This window comes from Leptonychotes weddellii, chromosome 15 (assembly GCF_054177405.1).
Source record: "Leptonychotes weddellii isolate Sample4059 chromosome 15, ASM5417740v2, whole genome shotgun sequence".
In the NCBI taxonomy this organism is placed as follows: domain Eukaryota; kingdom Metazoa; phylum Chordata; class Mammalia; order Carnivora; family Phocidae; genus Leptonychotes; species Leptonychotes weddellii.
The window spans coordinates 10,197,290-10,210,863 of record NC_138383.1 but is presented as its reverse complement, the minus strand read 5'-3'; the positions used below and the strand labels follow the sequence as shown (position 1 = coordinate 10,210,863).

Here is a 13,574-nt window from a genome sequence, read left to right as displayed (position 1 = left end):
CACCCAAAGAGTCTGTGTGTTCTTTCAATTATCTGCTTCTATACAATTTATGGAATTGGCACTGTGTACAAGAAAGTATCCTTGGTGCCGCAGTTTTAATAATGGCTGTAGCTTTGTTTGGGAGAGAGACAAATGGAAAAGGTTGCCGAAGGAGAAGAACCGCTGATGCCCACTGGGTTTCGTGGCCATCCCTGGGGTGAAGTTGCTAAAGCACCACAGTGGTGGACAAAAGGAAAAGCTTATCTGGGGCTTTGGGGTTGGTATATCTAGGGCCAAAGATGAATTACAAGTACATTGTAAAAGAAAATTCAAGCTGAGGTCAGCCAAGAAAATGGTACCTTGGCTGCTTTGGGTTCCTTCACCAAGAATGAAAGTAACTAAGTAACAGCCCAAGACCACCCGAACCCCTGAGTTATGGCTAGTGATTTAGTCTGTAAGGGAGGGACTTAACATCATAAAGGAGTTGGGGGGAAACTCTTTGGATGGGAATATGGTCCCTGTCCAATAAATGGTCACCAACAAGATGATATAGGTAGCAGGGGGGGAGGAGAATCAAGACTACCTAAACATGGGGAGATGTGGTCAAAGACTTAGGCTGCTTTGTGAGCAAGCTTAAGGAACTCCCTCCCTCTCTTGAACATCTATTGAAGTGGATTTTACACACGAATATCAAAGAACTCTTCTTCTTGCACCAGATACGCCCAAGTGCAAGGGAATGCTGTCTTACTCAGGCCATCTGGTGGCACCAGCTTTTGTAGAAATTTGTATAAAGGGACAAATTCTCAATCCCCAATTTGTTAACCAGGGTAAATATGAGGGTTGTATAAAGTAAATGAGACAGGAATTGTGCAACTCCAGTCATACATATGAAGTGGAATACTCCTTCTGAGGCTGCCAAAATTTTGGGAATGCAAGCAACTTTAGACTTGGTAACTGGCGAGTCTTCAATTTCTTTTTATTTTGTCTTTACCTGAGTTCATGCGGGATGCCATCATAAAAGGGCCTCCCACTGTTTGGCCCCTCGTAGGACTTTATTGTCAGGGGGATAAGCTGGGGGGAGGGAAGTGGTTGCAGACCTCCTCACCCAGCTACCACAAATGTGCCTGAATAATGGGAAGGAAATGTCCATCATTCGGAAGAAAGAAGATCAGAATAAACATGTAAAAAAACAAAAAACAAAAACCTTGGAATAATTAAGTCATGTAGACTATGTAGGAGGTTAATTAAAAATGGAAGAAATGGATAGAGTAATTACCAAAATTGGAATGGAAAACTAAAGAGATTAGATGATCCAGATGTTCCACCAACACTTAGAGCTGCGACAGGACCATGGCAGACGCACGCCATCAAAGCCAGCATCAATGACTTTTGAAATATTTGATGACCACTCAAAAGAGGAAACTACAGTCAATTCAAAACCAGTGTCAATTGAAATGGTGGGAGACAGAGACCAGAATTATGACCCTGAGTGACGGGAGGGCGAGGGTCTCTTGGCCCAACTCCTGAAGATAGGTTGGCATCATGAGCAGTGAGGTATAGAAGATCTTGCTGAAAACTTTTTCCCAGACTTCCCTGATGTCAAATTTCTTACACATATCTTGGTAGATCCTAAGTCCAAGAAGCACATTCTGTGTGACTAAGAAAGAAGCCTAGGGCAGTATTCTCAGAGCCCACTGCTTGCTTATGCTTTTCCCTGGTCTAGCATATCCTTTACCTTTAAAAGCTCACAGGAGGAGTCTGAACGTCCCTTCAGACATCTGATCTTGTGTGATCCACACAAGTTCCCAATGTGTTTTAGGAGGCCAGCACTACCTTCATACCAACATCAAACAAGGGTATTATAAGAAATGAAAATTATAGAACAACATGCCTCATAAGCATAGATACAAAATCCTGAGCAAGTGTTGCCAAATCAAATACAGATAGTCGTGACCTAATTGGCCATCAACTGGTCCAAGAATGCAAGCCTGGTCAGCATTCAAAAATCAATTGATTTAATTAATCATATTAACCACTAATAATTAATGGTTACTTTGCCAAAAGAAAAAATCATTTTGTAAAAATCTACACCTGTCATAATAAAAACTATCAGCAGACTAAGAAGGGAATTCTTCAACATGATAAAGGCACAGCTAATATTACTCTTCATGGAAGAAGTATGGAATGTTTTGCCCCTTTGAGTAGGAAAAAGAAGGATGTCCACAATCAGTGGAGTGTTTTCAGCATTGTATTGCAGGTCTTAGCAGTGCCAAAATGGAGAAAAATGAACTAAAAGACGTAATTAGAAAGGAATGGGTAATTAGAAAGGAAATCGGTATTAAAGAGGGCACGTATTGAATGGAGCACTGGGTGTTATATGCAAACAATGAATCATGGAACACTACATCAATAACTAATGCTGTGATGTATGGTGATTAACATAACATAATAAAATTAAATTTAAAAATATTTTTAAAATATTTCTTAGAGAATAAAGGAAGACATTTGGAAAAAACTTTAGATCAAGATATAATTTTTAATATATTACAAAAAAAACAGACTAGAAAACAATTTATCAAAAAATATTTTGTGTTAATATATCACATAATTACCCATAAACACAATGAAGACACTGTTACTATATTTTTAGTAAAGATTTTAAAATGAAAAAAAAAAAAAGGAAAAATAAAGACTTATTCAGAGGAATATTTTCATAACATTGGGGAAAACAAAGTATTTTTAAGTCAGGACTAGCCATAAATGAAATTCTGTTCATTAAAAGGAAGTATTACAAGCATGAAACTAAAAATCATAAAATAAGAGAACATGTGTGCATCTGCTGTAGATCCACACAAGTCAATAAACAAAAGGCATACAACTTGATTTTTTTTATGGACAAACGATCTCAATGCAAAAATATTTCCAAATGGCCAATAAATGTGAAAAGATATTTAACATCATTAGCCATCAATGCAATGTAAATTAAAATCGTAATAAGATACTTGTGTACACCCACCAGAATGTCTATTATTAAACAGATAGGCAACAATGTGGAAGGCTCAGAATTCTTACATACTATTGATATGACTCATGTGAGTTTGTATGATTACTTTTCATAACTGTTTGGTAGTATCTACTATGGGTAAGTAAGTGCCTACTCTATGACCAGCAGCAATTGGACACTAGGACATCAATACACAGAAATGAATGCTTATTTCTACCAAAAGACCTATAAGTGGATGTTCACAGCAGGCTTATTCATAATAGCCTGAATGGATAAATCAATTATGGTAGATTTATACAGTGAAATACCACACAAAAACAAATAAGAGTGATCAGTTGCCATGTAGATGGATTTCACACATAATGTTGAGTTAACAAAAAGAAAACTAGACATGACCTGTAGAGACACAGAGGCTGTGACTGGGAGGTGGGCTCAATCACGTGCCTCTGTTCATGCGGTGGCTGTAACTGCCCAACCCTTGCTCCTCCTCTCCACCACAGGAAGAACAATGCTGTGTTTCTCAGGAAATGTATAACATTATAGTTATAATATACAACTTTATAATATTATAGCTATAATATAAAGTTGTAATATATATTATTATATTATATATAATGTATACTATTATATATAATAAAATAATATATAACAATATATAATATAATAACATATAATAATTATATAATATATATGATATTATATAATATGATATATAATTATAATTATATAATTATATAAAATAATTATATGATAATAATTATAAAATAATTATTATATATCATATTATATAAAGTTATAATATTACAACTTTATCATTCTAAAACATTTTTAGTAAGTTATAACATTATATTTCTTTTGTAGAAACATAGGGCATTTAGAGCTTAAAAATACCTGTGGAAGCGTGACTTCACTGAGGGGTGAAGTTCCTCATCAAAATCATCCAGTTCCTGCTCCTCAGAGAGGTGCAAGAAAACCTCTCCAGGAAAGGGGGGCAAGGAATAGAGAGAGAGATGTCACCCTGCGTCCTGTAGCTCCAAGTGAGTGTAAGGTCTTGCACGTATTGTATATTGATAGTTTACGGATGATATAAAATCACTCACACTGACCCACCTGCTCTAGGCTGGGAGGCAAGAGGCTGTACTCCTCCAGGTTGAAGCTCTATTTAACTGCAGAAGGACGGCCAGGTCTTAGGAGCTCATCTTTTTTCAATCTGGATGGTTTACGACATCACCTTAGGGTACAAACAGAAAATATAGGCAAATCTTAAATGGAGTGATGGACAGAGCGTCTTATAGCTAAACACACAAACGTGTTTGCTCAGGTTTGCGGGGGGAAGAGCGTGTGTTATCTTTGGTTGTTGTCCACTTTGTGAGATCTCTGTTTAAGGGAGGAGACATCCTGAGAAGTTTTCCTTCCCTGCACGTGAGCTTTAGTAGACTCGGCACAGCGGCAGGAAGTTGTGGGAAGAAGAAACCTGTGGAAAAGGCAGACATCAGGAGATTAGAGTGAAGACAGCTATGGTTGTCTAAGGAACAGATAGCCTCTTGGGCTTTTTTTCAGAAGCCATTACAGTTTGCCCCTAATAGAGTTGAAAATACTTCTGGTTCAACAAAACAGCCTGGGAGGCACAGTTAGGGTCCCTATTGGAGCCCAGTGGATTGGAAATGGGCCACCACATGTCCCAGGCCAATAGCAGCCACCGTGCCAATCTGGGGCGTACTGTGAATGACCACACGGGCTGGAAAGTTGGGACACTCAGGTTGGAGAAGAGAAAGATGCGTCACAGTGACCACAGATGCGATCAATAGAGGGGAGAAGAATGTCTCTCGTCTTGCTAGATGGGATGCTGCCCAAATCATCAATTGCTTAATAAAGCCAATTAGATCTTCAAATTGACTTTATCCTGGGTGTTTTGGATTACATATTATTCATCTCATCTACCTACCTGTCCTGCACTTGGTTTGGTGTCTCCAGTTAACGTCCTAATGGATGTGCTTTTACTGGTTCCGTTAAGTCCTAATAACCCTAAAACCTCACCTGGAAAAAAATATATTTTTTTGATATATAGAAAGATGATAATAGAAAGATTATTAGACGTCTCAGTATGTGGCTGGCTCAGTTGGTTAAGAATCTGACTCTTGATTTTGGTTCAGGTCATGGTCTCAGGGTCATGAGATTGAGCTCCACACTCTGTGCAGAGTCTGCTTGAGACTCTCTCCCGCTCCCTCTGTCCCTCCCCCCACTCACATGCACGCACTCTCTCTGTAAAATAAGTAAATCTTTTTTTAAAAAGTGTGGAAGGAGATACAACAGATTCATAATAGGAATAAAAAGCCTGAAAATGAGAGGGAAACACATAAATTCCATGAAGAAAGAAAGAACTTAAGTAAATGGTGTTGTGACAATTAGCTTGACAAATGTAAAAGAAAAAAGTTAGATCCCCACATTGTGCCTCACACAAAAAACAAAGTGTAGGTGGAGTCAAGAGAAAATGTAACAAATAAAACTTCAGAACAGTTGGAAGGAGATACAGAAGAATATATTTTGATTTCCAAAAAGGAAAGAGTTCCTAAACAGGACACACACAGACACACAATCACAGAGTAAAAATTATAATGTTCAATCATAATAAAATTAAAACCTCAATACAACAAAAGAAATGATAAACAAAGTCAAGATTAAGAAAGTTGAAGAGCTGGCAGATGTGTAAAGAAGTTGTCTGAAACAAACAAAACAGAAAAAGGAATATCCAGAATAAAGATCCCTTAAAAATACATTAGTTTTCTTTCTTTCTTTATTTTTAGAGATTTTATTTATTCATTTGAGAGAGAGACAGAGAACACAAGCAGGAGGATAGCAAGCAGAGGGAGAGAGAGAAACAGACTCCTTGCTGAGCGGGGAGCCTGACGCAGGACTCGATCCCAGGACCCTGAGATCATGACCTGAACTGAAGGCAGATGCTTAACCATCTGAGCCACCCAGGCACCACAAAAATGCATTAGTTTTAAAAGTCAAATAGGAAGGTGGACAGGTAATACAAAAGGACAATTCACAAAAGAAGAAAGCTAACTGAGAAGATACTTGACTTCTCTGGAAAGCAAGGGAATACAGCCTCAGAGAGCAATGAATTACTGTATACTCTTAACAGATGGGCAAAGAGAAGGGCAATACTCAGCACTGCAGTGGATCTAGGAAAATAAATTCTCACATAGGTCAGGTGGGAAAATAGAGAACACTGGGGATATGGACACACACACACATTCATGCCCAGCAACTCTGCAATTTCTCTTCTAGGTCCATCATCTAGACATATTCTCCCACATGTCCATTAAAGATCTATGTTATTCTTAGTGTAATCCTTATGTCATCAAAGGGCACAGAATCATCCAAGTTCAAAATTCTGTTAAGTTTTCTATTTCAACACTGCAGTATTTTCAAACAAAGTGAAGATTATGTTTTCGTCACAGGGAAAAGAGAATCTGAGAGTTTCCCATCAATTTAGTGTAAATAAAATAACCTTGGAGAATTAACAAAGTACCCCTTAAGTTGTGTTAGATAAATCAGTTTCTGAAGATTGGTATTTACCAGTGTATTAACATGGCTAAATATTATGGAGAATCTCAATTAGATTTCAGATGTGTTAATATGTATTTATGGAAACAAGAGACATGTACTTTTTTATTTTTTGAGAGGGAGAAACCGTATGCAGGTGGGACAGGGAGGGGCAGAAGGAGAATCCCAAGCAGGTTCCACACCCAGCACAGAGTCTGACGCAGGGCTCGATCTCACGACCCTGAGATCATGATCTGAGCCAAAATCAAGAGTCAGTCACTTAACCAACTGCCTCATTTAGCTTTCAATGCTCTTTGCCATACTTGCTTTTTCAGAGGTTCCACTGCTTTGGGACACACCAGTTTGCGAGGTTCTTCATTTTCCCTCACCGAAATCATTTACAGACCCTTGTACAACACATTACTGAGGCTTATGCTCTCTTTAAAAAGTTCAAAGAGATGTGAACTTCAAACAGAAGTTACTCCAATGCCTACAAATTTTAAAATGTATTATTGACCATTTTTATTGCTAATTTTCTAGATTTCTTCAAGAAGAACAATTTTTGTAGTTTAATCCAGAGTATTTAATGCAAAACACCAAAACCCCCAAATGAACAAGATCCACTATCTTTAATTCATTTTTTACTTCGCTCCAAGATGATAAAATTCCAAGCAGTTGGCTTAAGGACATATAATTGTAATACAGTGGGGTGATGTGGACAATGTCTGGAAATGTTTTTGATTGTCACACTCAGGTGGAGATTGCTACTGGCATCTAGTGAGTACAGATCAGGATTGCCATTGAATATTCTACAAGACACAGGACAACCTCTCCTTTCTCCCTCCCCCAACAAAGAATTCTCTGGCACAAAGTGTTAACAGTGTCACTGTTGAGAAAAGCACATCTAGTATGAGAAAAACAAACCCAGTATCATTAAAATTATTTATTCATAATCACTGCAATGTTTTCATTTATTAATCCCTTGGAATAAATTATTCTTACTTTCTACTTCAAATACTCCAAACATTCACTCAGTATAACTTTGTAGATCTAAGTTAGGTCATCCCTTCTTGGCTTTTTACAATACAATGAAGGGTGGACTCACCCAAAGGCATCATGTCTTGGGTTGGAAGTTACTGTTATTTGGCTATACTTTGAGGCTGGTGTGGGACAAATGGGTTGAAAGTGAAGGAAGGGTCACCCTTGTAGAGTTGATCCAGGCAAGGACTAGGGACAGGCAGCTTAGAATAGTTCAAAGGTCTTTGGCAATTGCAGCAAGAAATACTTACTCCAGGGTTTTGTCCCCACCCATTTCCTGGCATGATCTGTGTTAGTTAACATAATGTTGACTATCTGTTGTAACAAACAACCCCACAGTCTCAGTAACCTCAGTAGCTCAATGCCACAAAGTGTTTTGTAGGGGTTTCACTTTTTGGTTTTGCACTGGAGTGTGTGTGGGTGTGTGTTTCATGCCTTGGTCCTGCACAGTCCAGGGAGCTCTGTAGGCAGCTCATCTCCAAATGGTGACTCCCAGGCTAGGCGCCAGAAAACTTGGTTTCTGGTGACGTCTCTCTTCCTGGCTTGCAGATAGCCACCTTGCCGTGTCCTCATGTGAGTGCACAGAGAATTTCAGGGGAACACAAGTCAGTCCATAAGAGCTAACAACAGCAACAGTAGCAAGAACAACAAAAAAAAACTTACCTAAATAAGAGTATACAAGTATATTGCACTGATTTTAAGGTGTTTACAGGGTCACCAGTTGCAGAGGTCATAACATACATAAACATGAGAAATTAAGATCTGCATAAGAGTAGACCCTTGCATCATAAGAAAACATATAAAATCAGAAATATGCTTCAAAATTGTAAGAGATGTCATTTTTAAACTTTCCCCAACTTGATTATTCAAATTCTTACTGAAATTACTTATTTTAACAGGTTTCAAATTTCCTTGACAGTCACAACAGACAAAACATAGACTGCACAACATAAAATGTGAAAAATGACAGAAAAGGAAAATCCGTTTATTATGAATAAGCGAACAACAACAACAACAAAAACAAACAAACTCTGAATTACAAAACACAAATACTTGTTGGGATGAGCGCCAGGTGTTTATAAGGAAGTGTGCTGTGTCACCGTATTGTCCACCTGAAGTCAACATCACACTGCACGTTAACTAACTGGGATTTAAACAAAAACTTTAAAAAAAGCAAATACTGTGCTGTTCTGTAATCACCGCCTCTCTTTCCCCTAAAATCAGGATTAGGTCTTACTTTGTACTTGCGCACTTTATTCAAAAGGATAAGAAAATATTCAAAATTTTGATGTTGAAACAAAGAAAATAAAGCAATCTCTGTGTCATCTTGAGAGATCCAAACATTCTACAACAAAGGCATTTTCGATTTACCTCCGTATGACATGTGGGATTTAGTTGCGAGTACAGAGGCCCCATGGTCCGGTTTTGAGACGGCTCTCACTGCCTTTTCTCCTTAGTCCTACTATCCATCATGTTATTGAGAAAAATGGGGACATGAGTTTCAAAAGCATTTTGTATCCTATCTGAGATAAGATATATTAATGACATAAAATATTATCTTTAAAAAGAGGCATAAGACTAAAAAGAAACATAGGGTATTTGGGGCTTTAAGGGTCTTCCTGTGGGAGGAGTTTCCTCTTCACTGAAGGGTCAAGTTCTTCCTCAAAGTCATCCAGCTCCTGTTCCTTGGAGAGCTCCAGGAAAACCTGAGATGGACAAGAAATAAAGGGGGAGAGATGCCACGCTGCCTCTGTAGCTCCAAGTGAGTGCAAAGTGTCCGCTCACGCTGTACATTTATAGGGCATGAATGAACCGAGTCACGCACACTGACCCACCTGCTCCAGGGTGGACTGGGAGAGGCTGTACTCCTCCAGGTCGAAGCTCTGTTTAACTGCAGAAGGACGGACGGACGTTAAGAGTTCATCTATTTTTTTATTTGGAGAGTTTTACCAAGTTATGCACAAAATCTACATACATACAGATTTTAAACATGAAGGATAAGGTAATAAATATTCTCGGACTAAATATGGAAAGACAGGTGCTCGCTTGGGCAGCACATATGCTAAATATGGAAAGGCAAATTCACCCTGTGGTCTTGTAACAGGACGGAAATACTCTCCCATTGTCTTAGAGTTTGGGCCGGGGCATACCAGACTGGAAAACAACGTGCAAGGTCCCAGACCACCTATGCCGGATGAGTGGAGAGACAGTTCTCCCCTGTGCTAGAACACTACCATGTGCCCCTCAACGTTTGCCTTCACTCTCTCTACTCTGCTCTTTGCTCTACCGGCTGACTTAAGAGGCTTTTTCTGGTGGTTTCCACCAGTGGTAGCTCATGAGGAGGGACAGAGGAGAGGGGAGGTCAAGGCCTTTATTCCTTCACTCCCTCCCTGATATCAACTTTGTCCCTTGATTGAAAGTCACTGCTTCTCACGAGGTCACAAATTCTACATGATTCTACTCCCGGGTTCCAGCCATTGCGTCCTCTCTTAGTCCCTTTGGACCTGAGAATGGCAACACTTCTGCTAAGTCTAGCCTTGGGTCATTGCACTGTGCCTTGCCCCTTGGCAAATGGTCCCTGCCTAAACCAAACTTTGTCAAATTATCCTAATTTTGAGTTGACCATCTGTTATCAATGCGGACTGTGATTAAGACCCCCAAATGTGCAGATACATAAAAGGAAGAAAATAATGAACCGAGAGGTAAGACTAGAAAGCAAAGGTTTCTTGTGGGCAGTTGTCCAGATTGCTGTGGCATTTCCTTTCTCCCCTCCGTGGACAGAGGATCTGGTGGGATTGACCTGTAATCTGGGGACATGGGATTGGGTCCTTGCCTCAAGTCCGGGAACATGTAAAAAATTGTGGACAGTGATGGCCCTGTACTTGCAGAGTTTGGAGAGGCCAAGATGCTGCATCCAATGGAGGTCCTCCAAGAGATCTCTTGGAAAGGGAAGGGAATTCCAAGAAGTGGCCCAGAGGCTGCAAGAGACCAAGAGACCAAGAGGAGAAGGCATCACCCACCCCAGAGTAGAAGCTTTAGTCAGAGGTTACAGATGGGAGGGAGAGGGAGTCTTCAAGGAACTCCTCTCTGCACAGGAGGCCCTCATGCTGTAGTCTGGCTCTAATGAGCAAATCAAGCTTTGCTGTCATATCTTTTCTTCCCTCTCCTTACACTCCACACCAGAGAGGCTCAAATGATCGGATGAGCAGAGGAGGAATAAGATAAGAAGGGAGATAAAACCAACCCTCCCACCTCCCTAGCTTCAAGTCTCCAAATATTAAGCAACTAAGCAACTCTGACCTGGAGTGGGCATGCGAGGCTGGAGTTCTGTGCAGTTTGCAACACCCCAGAGCAATCTGATGCTATGGGGGAATGAGTCTATGTAGCAGGACACAGGAATAGTCACAGGACATGGGTTGTGCTCACACACTACGGGGTCTACATCATTCAATAAATGTATTGCAGCTGAGAAGGTAACTGTGTCTCACCTAACATTTGGAGGGAAAAAAATTGCTAACTTACATTTCCATGACACAGTGGGGTGGAAAACTGTGATAAAAAGTTAGGTTCCTCCCCCCCAAAGCAGAACTTTAGTTTTAGCAAATGAAACACAGCAGAAGGAATCTGAGGTGGGAGGGAACATGTTTAAAGGCAGAAACATTAGAAGGCTCTGAAGAAAAGGCTCACTGTACTCTAGCGATGTCTTTGTGGACACTCCAGCCCTAAATGCCAATGATCTCTTCCCTCTAGAGTCTTATTCAATTAGGACAGGACTTCTCAACCTTGGCACTGATGACATTTTGGTCTGATCCTTCTTTGCTGTGGGAGGGAGTGGACCTGTGTGCATTGTAGGATGTTTAACATCATCCCTGGCCTTGACCTACAAGATACCAGTCGCACCCCCCAACTCCAGCCCCAGTTGTGACAACCAAAGGTATCCACAGACATTACTGAATCACTCATGGTTGAGAACCATCATTAAAAGTCTTAATACTTCTTATACTGGTTTTATGCAAGATTTGAATTTCTCTGTTTCCTGGAGTCCTATCTCCAAACAGTCACTCTTACCTATCTCTAATTTGAAGAAAGCTTGCGATAAGGGGTGCACATCCTCAACAGGCAACTTATAGACCATCAGGGAGGAGTACCTGCCAGGAATGGAGAGGGAGGCTGAGCTCCATGTTTCAAGAAGACAACCATTAATGGATGCATGTCTAAAAAGCAGCAACAACATCACCAACAATTTGTCTCAATGTACGTGTCTGCAGAGCCATGGATACAGTGATAGTGGGAATGTTCTTTAATCAACAAGAAGTCACTTTATTCAAGCAGAAGCAGGAGGGGGCTCTCACAGTATGGCTCCCTTTTACTCTTGGGAGGAATGGGAGACAGAGGAAACCAGCAGCACTTGCACTCCAAGATGGTGAGAGGCAGGATGACTTATCATCCTTCTTCCTTAGTGAGAAGAGAATAGCATTTAAGTACAAAGAACTAAGTTCACCTCCTGGCTCCACCACTAGGATTTGGCATGATCAAAACGACCTCAAGTGCCATTACTGATAATAATAAAAATGCTAAGAGCCACCACTCACTGAGCTTTGACTGATGCCTGGCACCAGGTCCCAGCTTCAGACAAGTGGTCACATTTAATGGGGATGGTTTCACCCTCTAGAAAGGATCCAGATGACCAAGGTCCATGCACACATTAGGACCTGGCACATGATAGAGCCGCCAGGAATGTGAATTCCCTTACAACAATCAGCTTCCCAATCAGTACTTTGCTCTCTTATATCCCTCCTGTGAAAAGGAAATTCCCTTGGAATTGGGCCTTTCTCTAATAATTAATCAATAAATAAAATCACAGTTAATTAATTAGAGATTAACCTCTAATTAATTAAGTCACAATTACCATAGAGTTAAAAAAAAAAAAGAAGAATGATCAAGTAAAGATTTTATTTCTCCTTGCCATAATAGAAAAACAAAAAAGATGAAACAAGCCAACCCCTGTGTTTACCTTTCCTGCCGAGCAGCCTGGGGGAAAAGTCTCAGAATTTCACAGTGGAGGGGCTCCACCTGGGCAGGGGTCTTCACCTTCATCTCTAGCAGATACTCTTTACCAAATTTGCTTTTCAGGTGTTGTATGGAACCGATACATCTGGAGGTAGGAGGAGGATGAAGTCAAGGAAGAGAAGGAGAAGATAAATCGATTGCCAGTGACTTTCAGCCTCTGGAGTCCAGGGCCAGGCCACTCCAGCCCCTGACAGTGATAACCCTGTGCAGGAAAATGTCCTTTGCTCAAGGCCCACTGGGAGCCAAGGGTGGGTTTGGATGGGCACCCACCTCAGCCTTCCGGACACCATGATGGCCACGCGGTCACACACGGCCTCTGCCTCTGCCATGTAATGAGTGGTCAGGAGGGCGCCCCTCTCCGTGTTCCTAAAGGTGGCCCGGATAGCCTGCCTAAAGGGAGGTTAGGGGCAATGTTAGCTGGTGGCAATGCTCACCGTAAGATGTCTTCTCATCTTTTAAACATGTTTTACCAGCACACATGAAATAATTAGTGAATTCAGTTTAGACAAAAAAAGGAGTTTTGGAGGGACAGCATTCATGTAAATACCCAAACTATCGGGTGGGGTAATATAATTCAGAACATGGCTGGCGCTGAAGGTAGAAGATGATACTGGGTAAAAGGTTATTTAGAAAAATGCTGAATTCCAAGGATATGTATGAGAGGGCAGTGGGAAGAAAGACAGAAAATGAGCACTTATTTAAAAGCATGATAATAATGATATAAACCCTAAAATACAAAACAGCAGATTTCAGAATTGTCCTAAGAACTTGGGATTTTTTTTTCCTCACAAGAACTGTGTATCATTGATATGAGGAATTCTTAATTGCAGGAAACAAACTGAGTGTTGTTGGAGTGGGGGGTGGGGTGGGAGGGATGGGGTGACTGGGTGATAGACACTGGGGAGGGTACGTGCTCTGTTAAGCGCTGTGA

General features: G+C 40.5%; 1 protein-coding gene across 4 annotated transcripts in view; it reads right to left on the bottom strand.

The window, feature by feature from the left end:
• The window catches only part of LOC102734555 (ATP-binding cassette sub-family A member 9-like), a 135,095-nt gene that overhangs the window by 28,395 nt on the left and 93,126 nt on the right, over positions 1-13,574 (bottom strand). The window contains exons 37-41 of one of the 4 annotated variants that reach the window (XM_081804614.1): positions 12,914-13,033; positions 12,588-12,728; positions 11,642-11,721; positions 9,409-9,464; positions 7,146-9,279 (exon numbers count right to left, since the gene is read on the bottom strand). The exons of 2 other annotated variants lie outside the window; for them this stretch is intronic. In XM_081804614.1, coding sequence (XP_081660740.1) covers positions 9,181-9,279; positions 9,409-9,464; positions 11,642-11,721; positions 12,588-12,728; positions 12,914-13,033 — 496 coding nt within the window. In that variant the 3' untranslated portion in view covers positions 7,146-9,180. Of the gene's footprint in view, positions 1-7,145; positions 9,280-9,408; positions 9,465-10,406; positions 10,552-11,641; positions 11,722-12,587; positions 12,729-12,913; positions 13,034-13,574 lie in introns of those variants that run through there. One more of the 4 variants, XM_081804613.1, reaches the window with a different exon arrangement.